We start from the raw sequence: 14,663 nt of genomic DNA on the forward strand, positions 1-14,663 counted from the left end.
CGTTGAAACCGATCATTGGAAGAGAATAAGTAGACTGTAAAGTCGAAGTCTAGAAAGACGCTTGTAAATATTACAAGCACCTCGTGGCCCTTTATCATTTCTTAAATTCGCAATCTATTTCAAAGCCTAGATAGACTTAATAAAAATTAGTTGCTACTTAAAAATTAAAATATGTTTGATAACTCGAGCGACGAAGATGATGGCTTGGAAACTCGACAGTCAACGCGAAAAGGCTCACGTGTTAGTACAGCGTCATTCACAAGTACATCGGCAGTAATTGGGAATATTTCTGAGGATGTGCTGAGGGTTTGGAGTAAATTGCCTGAGGCTATTCGTCTCGATCCAAGTCTGGCTTATTTTCAAAAAGAGTATGAAAAAGCTCAAGAAAGGTATTTTGTTATTAATTATCAGGATTTGAATTTCTCAATTTTGTATATATCATGGAAATAAATACTTACCAGTCTTAGGAAATTTCGAATATTATTATAAACAATAAAATTGATAATATCATCGTGGCGGTTATATTTTGTCATAGTATCTAGAAAATTAGAGATAATAATTAAAAAATATAATACCTAGTTTGTATATTACATAGAATTTTTATCTTGTATAATTAAAATTATAATCATTTTGAATAGTCAATAATTTATAATAATGTACATATTTAAAAATTTAGAATATTAATCTTGTGATCGAAAGGTACGAATTATTGAAATTACTTAATATAAGAAGAATGATCATTAAATTCAATTATTGGATTACTACTAGTGGATATAAAAAATACTCAAAGTTTTCCAATGGAAATATAATGAACAAAATGTATAATGTTTAGTATTAATTAAATTGTCTTTAAATTATATTAAATTAAGAATATCAAACATAGTAATCTATTATATGAAAATACATACAAATATCATACAAAATCGAATACAAAATACGTAAATTTTGCTTAAATAAATAAGAAAAGTTTGATTTTTTCTTTATTATTGTATTTTTCTTTATTATAACGGTCATTTAATATTATTTCAATTATTATGCTATATATTATCATTTTCTATATTTTAATGCTATATATATATATATATATATATATATATATATATATATTTATAAAATATTATGTATATTATTATAAACAGTGATTTTATTATATTTTAAGTTAAGTGAAAATATCAGATAGGATAATAAAAAAATTTTATTCCACATATTTTTATATAATTGAATTAAAATATTTAACAAACCTTAATGATGGATTATTACAGACATACTAATTCAATTAGGTTATTAAAATAGTTTTTGGAATAAGTATAAAACAATATTTTTTATAATTCATTGTACTTTAAGTTATAAATTAGTATTTTTTATTAGTAATAATAAAATTTTCAAATTAATGTAAATTTTCTTTAAAGATATTTTATGTATTATAATATAACATCGGCTCCTCTTTTATTATAAATATCATTAACTCTTAAATATTGTTATTACTTTTCAATTAATTCTATTTTTATTTTACCTTACTTTAATGAAGATTTGATATCTTTAATAAAATGAGTTTTTAAGTACACAGTTTTTAAGTATATATATATATATATATATATATATATATGAAACTATAATATTATAATTTTATAAAATATTTAAGTAATAATTGATATTGTATACTAATGAAATAATAATTTAATTTTTAAGAGCCCTGAGTGGCACAGAGGATGATGGATATCTCAATCCCAATGAAAAATTGAATACCCACGAAAGGAAATTGGGCCCCATTGCTCGATATATAAAACTAGCTTTACTTGTAAGCTGCTGGATGGCTTTTTTTGTAAGATTTTATTGATTAAAGAATGGGAAAAAGCACAGAAAAATATTTGTTACATATTATGTTTTCTCTATAATTTCAGATAACATTAATGATCACTAGTGAAAAATATGAAATTCCTCATCAAATTATAGTCCCAAAAAATGAAATACAAAGTATCCTTTTACGAAATAAAGATAATCGATAGATATATTTATTTTCATAAATATATTTAATTATATACCAATGCATTTTATATTACACAAAGTGAGAATATTCATATACAGCTGTCAATGTGTAATTAATTAATGCGTATTATGTAAATACTAAATATACACTAATTATAAATGTTAATAATAATTTATTATATTAGAAAAAGATATTAAATTTCTCAAATTTAAATACGTGATTATCCTTTAAAGCATGAAAATGTTAATAAACGAATTTTATCAGAAAAAAAAAAATAAATTTCGTTACTTATTTTTATATTCACGTATATCGTGTAATATCAATTTATTTATAAACTGTAAAATGCTTAGTTGATTAACGATAAAATAACATAAAATATATAATTTCAGTTTGAAAAATATTCAAATTTATAAATAATTTAAGAAAATTCCTTAACAAAAAAAAAAAAATTAGATCTGACAGTCATTGACGGTATATATGATAAAAGAATCAGTGTGACAATAGAGGGTTCGTTACTACCGAATTTAAAGGAAAATGTTAATAACAGTTTATCCAGATATTATTTGTCAGTTTGGCTGGAGATGTACGATCAAGATTCCAAGAAAGGAGTATTGCGCGAAGACTACATGTCAAGAAAGGTATTGAGTTAATTAGAGATTTATCCCATACCTTGTGATATAGTGATTGATCGCAATAAAAAAAATCTTATTACTTTTTTTAAAACTACAGAATATATCGGAAGTCTGGACTTTGTCTTTATTCCCACCCGAATTAATAGACGTATTTCCAAATCAACAGCAAACCAAACTCTTTCAACTTCAGAATTACCCAGAAAAGTTAATACATTATTTTCCTTAGAATATTCTTTATGTCAGTCAATTTTTATGTGTAAATAACATCGATATATTGAAAAATATACTACATATAACCATAATATTCGTGCAAATAACAATCGTAGGAAAAATATAAGTTTAAAAAATGTTATATTAGTAAAGTAATTCATATTCGAAAGACCAGTTGTATCGCAATTCAAACGAATTTTCTCATTTTAATCTAAATATCCATAACTTGGATAAAGCCACATTTCCAATATAGAACAATGAAAAGGGAAATTGAATTGATTCTTCTAATATACGAGTGAAGCTATAAAAATTGACCAAATTATAATTTGCACACAAAAAATTTCATTTAAAAATCTGCATATTTATTTATTAAAGATTGAATCATCGACTGCTCATACTAAACTTAAAAACAAATTTGAATACAACAATTCCTCTAACTGTCTCTTACGATGTATCACCGATAAATGCAGAAGATGGAATAGCCTATGGAGCAATTGTTTTAGTTGGACTCTACGTGCTCATTGTATTCGAGGTATCCATAAATTTGGCCAATTATTGATCTTTTAACGATTTCTTTTCCTTTAGTTTCTTATGTATTGAATAGATAGTTCACAGGACGATTGCTGCTATGTTGGCTTCAACTAGTTCTTTGGCTATTTTAGCCGCTCTACACGAGGTAATTCATTTCAGTGTTTTTAATTATTCCCATCTAATCCAATGATATATTCTATTATTTAATGGATTAACGAAATTTCATTTATGCCGATTTAATCAGCGCGTATATTATAAAATAGAGATAAGAAATTTAGAATAGAAAAAAATCGATCGAATCATTTTATGTGTGATTGAAAAATATGAAATAAAAATCATACTTTCTATTGTAATTAGTTTTTCGCCTGAATTACAATAATTTTAATAATAAGTCTCTTAATTTTTTGCTTCTCCTTTTAAATTTAGACGTTGATCTTAAAATTGCTTCGTAATATCTATTTATTTGTTGTTTTAAAAGCAAAAACATTTTAATTGTTCATAAAATATTTATATCATTTGTATTGCTTGTATGATGACCGACTGAAAATACAGAAATATACTTTATATAATGAGCAACAACAAATAATAAATTAGTATTCATTTATCATTAAGCTTCGTACTAATTATTTCTTAAGGTTTTATCATTATTTAACGATTTCAACTTTTAATTGATAATAAATTGATATAATATAAATTTTCTTCGTTAATTATGATACGTATAATTGAAAATGAAAATTTATTTAAAAATTTTTATTTATCAATGTGAGATAATAAAACTTTTATTGGTGAATTAACTAAAAATTTAGTGATTTATCATATATAACATCGTAATATTTAAGTATTGTTAAATACAAAAGTTTCCGTAAATCCGAACGTTCGATAAATCATTTTTTTTTGGTATTGTATATGCACAATGAATTTACGTGCATACAAAAAATTAAATTTTCATTGATAATTTATATTTGTTAAAAGCTCTTTCGAGAAAGTGGTAGTGTGGCTACTAGCATTTAATCAAAATAAGGTAATGAAAAATTCTGTAATTATTTATACGTACTTCAATGAATTTATTTAGTTTAAATGGCAATGGAAAAGTCACAATACTGTAGCATTTTTTTTTCGCTCATTTTTATATCTTTATGTGTGCCCGCGATATTTATTTCTTGTAATTGAGAGTTCGTGGATATAACATTATTAATATAGTAAATTAAAATTATCGTAAGTAGTGGGTAACGTCGCTTTATTACAGGTTATTTTTAAAGATATTATCATTAAACGAAGCTCGACTTTTTATGTGCATATAATTTATTTATAATTATAATTTTATTATACTAAAAAAGAGGAAACTGCATGATAATTTTAGAAGCCAACAATGAGTGAAATCATATCGTGGATTGATGTTGACACTTTATTGCTGCTATTTTCCATGATGATACTTGTCGCAGTTGTAGCAGATACCGGAGTTTTTGACTACTTAGCAGTATATGCTTATAAGGTTTGAGAAAATGATAAAATACATCGTGTCTAATAAATTTTCAAATGAAATATATTACATTGAGATTTTAATTAATTTTAATTAATTATGAGAATTTTCAATTGCTTTACGTTAAGCTCTTTTCATTTGTCCTTTCTTTTTCATAGTTCGATTTTTTTTCACATTTGTATATTATTTTCATTAAAAGATTTTTACTTAAAATTATAGTTGACTTGTGCTCACATTAATTATTAATATATTTTTTATCGATATTTTATTTTGGACCATTGGATTTGTTGCCACGGCATTAAATACGTCGAGTCTCAAAAGACAGAGTAATATCATGGTTTTAACAATTTTTTCATTAAAACGCTTGACAATAATTAATAATTGCTTGCTAATTTTCATGCGGGAATTAAATGATTAAATGAAAAAGTTGCTTTAATATAAAATTAACTCGAATAATTGTCGAATGATGTCGTATGCAGTAGCATACAAGATATTCCATTGATATTTCTACATCTTTTGTAAGAGCCAATCGATCATATCCATCGTAGATGATTGTAAAAACTTAAATAAAATTGCCACTGAATACCGACACTTTTCATATCTAAATAAAGATGTGGCAAAATTTCTTTATCTATGAACTTGGAAATGGCAATCATACGAAATTAATCGTCTCCCGTATTATCGATTATATATTAAATATTATTATTCTTACAATTAATGCAATCACAAAATATTTAATAATCAAACAATTTGTCTATAATATACATTCACCAATTCGTCAGCCTCAATATTTATAAATCACATACGTATTTTAGATTACCAGTGGGCAAGAGTGGCCACTCGTTAGTACACTGTGCTTTTTTACCGCCATAGTTTCAATTTTTTTGGATAACGTCACAACGGTCCTGTTGATGACACCCGTCACAATTCGACTTTGCGAGGTTATGCAGTTGAATCCAGTGCCGGTGCTCACGGCGATGGTTATATTTTCGAATATTGGCGGTGCTATGACGCCAGTCGGTGATCCCCCGAACGTTATCATCGCGTCGAATCGCGATGTCGTTAATGCGGTAGGTATTCAGGCGCAGAAAGTTGTATTTTAAATGGCTGTGGTGCACATCGAAGAGTATTTTACTCGAATGTTATCATAATTTGTTTGATCCAATATTCTTATATGATTGAGAATATTCCCATTTAAGCTAATAATATGGTAACCAATTTTAGTCAAACATTTTAAGTGTAATATTCGACGATCTATAAATACAATTCACTGTTATAAAGTTTGATATCATAGTGATTTAATTGCAATGAATTAATCATATTATAATGTGTTTGCTTCGTTGAAATAACGGGAGAGATTTTATAAAACTTTTAAATTTATATCAACAAAAAAAAAAAAATTTGTTAATATTTACAATAATCGACATAATCCTTTATAACGATTTTCCCAAAATCTAATTGTCATAAATATGCTCGTATATTACGATTGTAATGTCGCTACTGCTAATAGAGTTTGGGGTGGGGAGGGGGGGGGGAGCGGATACCTAATTTATTTCGAGTTTTTAATTATGGTTCTGTTTAATACACATCACGTAAAGTATTTCTTTTAAATGAAAATTAATAATGCTTAAAAACTTTTGTAGGGTGTTGGATTTGGCACTTACACTGCCCACATGAGTATCGGTGTAATATTAGTTTTAATAATAGTTTACGGTCATTTTCGTTTCATTTTTCGCAATTTGGAGGTGTTACGTTTTGATGAACCACAAGATGTCCAGGTTATTACATAAATTCTACTTTTCATGAAAATCTTTATGAGCGAATTATAAATTGTATTAAACTGTTCAAGTTTAGGAATTAAGACACGAAATTTTAGTTTGGCAAAGAGCCGCAGCCAGTCTTTCAAGTTACAGTAAGGAAGAAAATCTTGTGAGAGAAACATTAATAAAAAAAGTAAAGCGCTTATTACAACAATTGAAGCAAAAATTAATAACTGGCAGTGTTTTAATGGATCACTATAGAACAACATTAGAAGAGTTACAAGCAAAAGTCAGTATTTTAAGAATCAAAGCCTTTAAGTAATGATGTAATCTTAATAAGTGAAATTATTCATTCTTCATTATTTCAGTATTTTAGAAATGTAATTATGAAAATTATAAAAATTATGATTCTTTTTTATTTCAGTATCCAATTAGAAATAAATTATTGCTGGCAAAATCTGGATTTTCTATGATATTGGTCATAGTACTCTTCTTTTTTCATAGCCTACCACATTTCAATTTATCTTTGGGTTGGACGTCGTTTCTATGTGTTTTGTTGCTTCTTATATTAGCAGATACAGAGGATCTTGATGGCCTTATGGCGCGCGTAGAATGGAGTACTTTATTATTTTTCGCCGCCTTATTCGTGTTAATGGAGGTAAGATTAGAGATATTATTATTTTTAGTAGATTGTGTATTTTAAAATCAAATGAAATTACTAAATATCGAATAACAAGAAAGACATATTAAAAACGTATGAAATTTCGCGATAGAAATTGGATAAAAAGGATTCCTCTTATGTTTCATACATATATACGTTCTATATGTAAATGTGATAAGCGCGCATTGATAAAGTATATAATTACGTGATAATAATTTAATTATTAACATTTTATTCTTAATTTAAGTAGAATAAATGATTATAGGCTCTAACAAAACTTGGGTTGATGGCTTGGATCGGTAAAAAAACGGAGCTTGTTATTCTATCTGTGAGCGAGGAGTCAAGATTAGCGGTGGCCATTTTGTTGTTGTTGTGGGTGTCGGCGATTGCTGGCGCCTTTGTCGATAATGTGCCACTCACGACAATGATGATTAGAATTGTTACCGGATTGGCGGAAAATGGCAAACTGCAACTACCTTTGCAGCCACTTATTTGGGCTTTGGCTTTCGGTGCTTGTATGGGAGGTAAATAAAAGTTTGTCTATTTCAATAACAAATAAATTAAAATCTTCTCTATTTTAATATCTTGTAATAATCTACATATTTCTTGAATATATAAATGTTAAGCAATGCATTGAATCAAATATTATTAAATATAATAATTTGTAGTAACATATAATTGTTTACATACTATCGATAATATTTTTTTTATTATTAAGACTCACTGTATTAGAAATAGTAAATTATAATATAGTTATTCAACCATAAAATAAATATAGACACTAATTGTTTTATGAAAAATTTCATTTACAATGGAATATTCATTATTTTCCTCATAAATAAAGATTAGGTGACTTTTAAGATACTTATTGGTATATAGTTAAAAACAATTATAAAAAAAACTTGTTTATACATTGTATAATTTATGATTCCTTTTTTTAGTTTAACCTATATAAAGACATCTCTTTTAATGATAATTGAACACAAAAAATATGTTTTACTTTACATAAATCTTAATATCTTTATCTTGTGAAAAATGTAATGCTGAATAAGTAACTCTATGTTGTTGTATGAACGGGTGCAATGTTCACAGGGAATGGGACTTTGATTGGAGCAACTGCAAACGTTGTATGTGCAGGTGTCGCCGAACAACATGGATATCGCTTTACATTTATGCAATTTTTCAAGTAAGTGGTTTTGCTTCGCACTTTTAATTTCTTAGTTTTCCATTATCACTTAACGTAATATTAAATTGTATTTAGTATTTATCCATAAAAAATACGTTAAAACATTTTCAGTAATTATAAGTAATTAATATTTTAATAAAGATCATAAGTAATTAAAATTTTAATAAAGATTCTTATTAAATCGACATATCATTATTATTAATGATTAATTATAAAAAAAAAAATCTATTTTATCATGACATTAAATGTTTTATATTTATTTAAATATAAAATAGATAATATTAAAAAAGTGATTTTTTTTTAACTAACAATTTTAAAAAGTATTTGTTAGAATAGAATATTTACAGATTATTACAAATATTTTCATTATTAAAAATTTTACCAAATATTACAAATTAACACAAAAAAAAAAATATTCTTAAAAATGTTTTATCTTTGATTATAAGTTAAATATTGTCTATAAGTAGTTTTTTCATTACTTAACTATGATAAATTAAGTGGCACTAGCATGAACCGAAAGTGACGTCAATTAGTGATTCTGTTTTTATTATATTTTATAATTTTTCGTTTGCTATGTGATATCAATAATTTTTAATAAAAATTATATATTTATAATTCATTAAACTTCAAGGATTTAAAAGTCATCTTATAATATTATTTCAATAAATACATGCTTGATAAAAGATTTGTCGGAAAGTAATTTATTATATGCATTATCTATTTGTTTATTTTAATTACATATCATTAATACATTTTTTATCATATGGTACAATTATGATTGTTGTTTATGTAAATGTTAATTGATTTTATCATTGAACATTAAATTCAATAAGCTACAATTCAAATTGCCTAAAAATAATATATAAATACAAATTTTAGAAGGCAAACAATTTTATAAACTATATTTCTATTAAAAACAAAAAAATAAAAGTAAAAATATTACACGTTATGTACATAATCATATAGTTAAGATTCATAACACGATTAAGAAAGTGAAAGATTTTTATAATATTAATTAAAAATTTTATCTTAACAAATCTTTTCTAAATATTGTAGAAATTTATTGCTGTATTTTTTTTCTAAATAATTTGATAGTATGTCAACTCTTTTTATACATCATTATTTTTATTATTATCTATAATATTTTTATTATTATTATTATTATTATTATATATATATATATATATATATATATATATATATATATATGTATATATATACTAATAAATTTTATATTTCTATTTTATGTATTTATGTGTTTTAAAATGATTTTAAATAACTTCATATTTCAAAATTAAGTATTATTTTATAAGAATTAATTTTTGTATGCTATTAGTATTTTTTTATAAATTTTTTAAAGCATATAAATAAAAATGTAAACCTCAATTCGTATAGGTATTTTTATTAATGAAGCCTACATTCGTTTAACATAATATCATTCCTTTTAGTCATTCACATTATATGGATAATATATTCTGACAAATATAGGCATCAAGAAAGTGATAAAATATTTCCTTTTTTGCAGAATGGGATTCCCAGTATTATTCAGCAGTACCATGACCATTACAGTTTATTTGATGGTAGCTCATGTGATTTTTGATTGGAATAATTAAGTTTTAATTTCGTTTACAAAAACCATACGAAATTAGGAAGAATGATACCTATGTGAACATTCATTATTATAATTTATTTAATTCATAAAATGTTCAGTATTTATCATAATTAATTTATTATAAATAAATTACAGAGTATATATTTATATATTTATCTTATGCACTATTGAGATTTTTATATATATTTTTTTATATGTTCATTTGTGATTTATATGCGCTTTTCTATATAAACCAAACAGTAAATAAACAGTATCTATTCTAGATCAATATTTATTGACTGACAATGACCCATAAAATAATTTATCCATAAAAATATCTTAATTAATTCTCTTTGAGTTTAACCGTGAAATCTTTATGTGCCTATAATTATTGTTCAGGCCTGTAATTAGGTGCAGCTTCAGTAGCCTCCGACATGAAGGCGAAGTAGAAGGTGATGTTTGATTTTGAAAAAACTGGAAAAATTTATAAGCTGATCTTTCTTAAATATAAAATTTTTGCGATTGTAGTAAAGTGTTTGCAAATACTATAGCACAAAACAGCAAAAGTCCAGTTTAAAAAATTATCAATAATGTAGTTTAATTTATTGATTAGCTGAACAAATTGAAAGATTTAAAGAAATATATAAGATAATTAAGAATAATAATAACGCTATCATTAAAAATTTCATTTTCACGCCTTGGAATTCAACAATAATTCTTTTGATTAATAGATAAATTATTCTATGAAAAAAATTTGGAATGCGTTAAATTATTTAAATTCTTTGAATAAATTCTTATCCCTAACGTTTTTATATTATAATTCTACATTCTAATTACATATATGATAAATTTATAATAATAATTTTTATATTATAATTTTATTGAATTATTTAAATAAATGATAACTATTTATGCAAATAATATGTATAAATAAATATATTTATAACAAGGATTATAAATTTTTAGGAATAATAAAAACGATTTTTTGGTGACAAAATAAAATCATGTTTATTATAACAAGGAAATTAAATTTTATATTTAGATTAAAATCTGTTCAAGTTCATTCAAGTGGATATAGTATATGATAATGAATGCCTCTATATATCAGAAAATTTCTGTTTTCTATTTTCAAAAAAAAAAAAAAAAAAAAAAAAAAACGGTCAATTTCTCTAACTGTAATTTTATTTACTAACGTAATGGAAAGTGAAATTACATTTTATAACCCTTACTCAGATTTCTGTTTTATAAGAGTCTACTTTTCCACTAATTGGAATGATTTTTTATTAAAAAAATGAAATATAACGGGTGTTATTAAACTAATACTAAAAGATACTTTAAGCTACTAAGAAAAATATATTGTAGATATTTGTTTAAAAATTTTTTAAATTATTTCTTAATTAAATGTTATATATTATAAATTTTATTTTGTAAAATTAATTTAACATATTTTGCCAAATAATATGATATTAACGCAGATCCCGTAATAAAACAACAAAAGCAATATTAAAGAATAGATAAATGGCATAGAAGTATTTATGAAACTTTTACTTTAAAGATTACAATAAGTATGTAGAAAATTTATGTTCAGTCGATATAGTAAAATTATGTAAGATTTTAGACGGTAAATAGTATAACAAAAGCAAACGATTAGTATTTTATATCTTATGCGCCATTATATATATATAACAGAAAAAAAATTTATTGCATGCACTTGAATATCAATTATGTATTATGAAATTTTATAATTTTTGTGATGATCAAAAGATAGTTACGTTATTAAGATATATATAAGTGCAAAAATATATTTACAAATATAGATGAGTATTTGTTTGTAAAAATGTAGTCAATTTACTTTATTTAAGTTTATTTCATTAAAATATATTTAACTGATATTTGCTCTGTATTTGCTGTATATGTAAAATTATTTTACATATTTTTTTTTATAAGAAAGTTCATTTTACCCTTCAACTAATAAAATACATATTCATATAAATTTTTGCCATCATGAAAATATAACTAATATATTTTCTTGTAGAAAACTTAATATTAAAAAACCAACTTTTAGATTGCATATTGTACATTGAATTGTATTGCGGTATGTATCAGTGAAACATTATATATACAAAGAATATTCAAATAATATTAAATTACACGTCAGAGCCATAGTTTACTCACTGTTTTGCATAGTCAAACTTCTAAGTATAATGAATGTGCAATCATTACGTAATGCAGCTTTTCTATTGAACTTTATTAAATATACAAGTTTAAAATGAGAAGAGTAAAAAAATTGAATTATTATAGTCATATAAAATCTGGCGATTTAATTATTATCTGAAACAATCATAGACATAAATAAAAGAAAATTTGCGCATCATGTGGCATACGCAATATTCATAAATAGTGCTATTTATTACTGTGTATTATCTTGTTTTTCTTTTTACTCGATATATCGGCATCGCGGCCAAGGTGCCAAGTTGCTTTCATCCAGAACATGCACCTTGGATTGTAGGATAGGAAGGTACGAAAATTAGTCGGTGTACCTGTTGTTAATTATGCATGACTAATAGATGCAAGAATTCGATGTCGCATAAATAAGAATTGGAAGAAGACGGCAAATGTTAAACGTAGCACGTGACAGGATCTAATGTGTCCCATCCTTATTGTGCGTGCTCATTTCAATTAATACATTCCGGTTATTTATCTTGGAATTTTATATGTATGTATCGGCTCAATTTCCTTTCATCTGTTATTTCTTAATAAATATTGCAGGAATAAAATTATTTGTATATATATATATATTATAACCATAATTTCAATTCAAATTCTATGTATATAATTATTCGTCAATTAGAAATTTATTAGCTGAACATTGCTAACTAACATTTAAATGTAGGTCTTACTTAAAATATCAATTATTTCCTAGCGGTATAATAATCTTATATTGTACTAATAAATTTTATATTTAACTTTATAAAAATTTTTTTTTAATTTCTTTTATCGATAAAAATTACTTAGTAATATATTTAAATGCCAAGTGTTATAAAGCTTCTTTCTGCAATTATGACTTTTAATTCTTTTGAATTATTTATAAGTATTCAACATTTTTCTTTATAAATGTCATGGGTTTGTATATTTTTAAAAAATATTTCAGTCATACGTAGATATTATAACCACTAAACATTGTGACTTTTTAAAAAATAATTTTTATTGTATTTTTTAGTTTCCACATTTAAATATCAGATATTTCATTTGAAAACAATATATTTGGAATATAAATAAATATAAATAGAATTAATATCAAGTGTTAGTTCTATAGAAAATCGTTGAGTGAAAGGATATTATTATTTTAAAAAATTAACTGTGTAAATATGAAGATTTATTCATTATATGAGATTTATTTATTATATATCATTGAAAAATACTTTAAAAGTATAATGAAGAAACTTTAAAAATTAAGATTTTCTTTTTACATGATATTACTATCTTAAAATAGTTGAATTTATTGCAAAAAATTGTTGATGCATAAGCGCTGGCAAGTTCAAAATGCAACGGTTTTATAAAATCTTTATTTTCGCATATAATAATTAGATTTTTCGCAAGTCTATGCACGTACTCTATTAAGAATTTGTATATTTTTATTTATACATATACAATGAATAAATTAATTATTTAATAATGAATTGTGAAATTGATTTTCTATATTTTAAAAAAATAGCTTCTCGGTTTTCAATTGATTATGTTTAATAATTATTATATAACGAACTGAAGTGCCTGAAAAACATAATTTTTTGAAGTATTAGACGAATATTATTGTAATGCATTTATCAAATGGAAACGTATGAAAATAAATCTTCGACATCTCAATGATTATGGAAGGCCAATTTGAACAAAAAAAGAAACACCAGCCATTATTACAGAAGTCGAGAAGTTTATTTCTTTTTTCCGATTCAAGTATTTTCTTTGATATTGCATTAGGTAACTTATTCATATGAATATTGTATTAAAACAAAAAAATTTTAATTATTAATCAATACAAAATGTAAATCGTATTCGATGGCACATTTGCATTAAAAAACATTGCTGGAAATTCAGAACTAAAGTGCACTCATGTACGTCAAATTTGCAATACAATTTCATTCAGGAATACAATTCTACAACATTAAAAGTGAAATTCAATTTTTCAGATACATTAAGTGTGAAATACATTAAACTTTTGAGAAAACATGCTAACTGCGATTTGCAATAATTTTTTAACGTACCCATTAATGCCATTAGTTGCTTCGAATTTTAAGCTAAATAAATTTTAATGGTTGTTTAAATAAAACTTTCTTGAATTGGAACATGTAATACAAGACATTAGAATCCAGTAGTAATGAATTTTCTTACATATACGAATAATAAATTAATATATACATATTAATATTAAATAATATTATATCTTAATATAAACTATGGATATTAAAATAACAATTTTTTATTTTGTACTTATAAATCCAATAATAATTGTATTCTTCAAATTAAAATTTTTTTTTACTTATTTCGTACTTAGCATTCAATTCAATGATGTTCGATTTAAAGTATTTTTCAAAGTATCCAAAAAAAAAAAAAAAAAAAAAAAAAAAAAA

At 24.0% G+C, this 14,663-nt stretch overlaps 1 protein-coding gene across 1 annotated transcript; it reads left to right on the forward strand.

Annotated features, from left to right (window-relative positions):
- On the forward strand, window positions 1-10,099 carry LOC105363590 (P protein). Its single transcript, XM_011501327.1, has 15 exons — window positions 1-389; window positions 1,690-1,822; window positions 1,902-1,974; window positions 2,441-2,625; window positions 2,717-2,823; window positions 3,205-3,361; window positions 3,434-3,505; window positions 4,721-4,852; window positions 5,656-5,910; window positions 6,484-6,618; window positions 6,695-6,889; window positions 7,025-7,258; window positions 7,527-7,785; window positions 8,354-8,447; window positions 9,973-10,099. The coding sequence occupies exons 1-15, from the start codon at window positions 172-174 to the stop codon at window positions 10,058-10,060; spliced, it is 2,337 nt and encodes a 778-aa protein (XP_011499629.1). The 5' UTR covers window positions 1-171; the 3' UTR covers window positions 10,061-10,099.
- Window positions 10,100-14,663: the final 4,564 nt, after the last annotated feature.

This window comes from Ceratosolen solmsi, unplaced genomic scaffold (genome assembly GCF_000503995.2).
Source record: "Ceratosolen solmsi marchali unplaced genomic scaffold, CerSol_1.0 scaffold3, whole genome shotgun sequence".
Lineage (NCBI taxonomy): Eukaryota > Metazoa > Arthropoda > Insecta > Hymenoptera > Agaonidae > Ceratosolen > Ceratosolen solmsi.

Coding starts and splice junctions, on each gene's coding strand:
- LOC105363590 (XM_011501327.1), top strand. CDS start 172: ATGTTTGATAACTCGAGCGACGAAGATGATGGCTTGGAAACTCGACAG. Junction 390..1,689: donor TATGAAAAAGCTCAAGAAAG/GTATTTTGTTAT, acceptor TTAATTTTTAAG/AGCCCTGAGTGGCACAGAGG. Junction 6,619..6,694: donor ATGAACCACAAGATGTCCAG/GTTATTACATAA, acceptor GTTCAAGTTTAG/GAATTAAGACACGAAATTTT.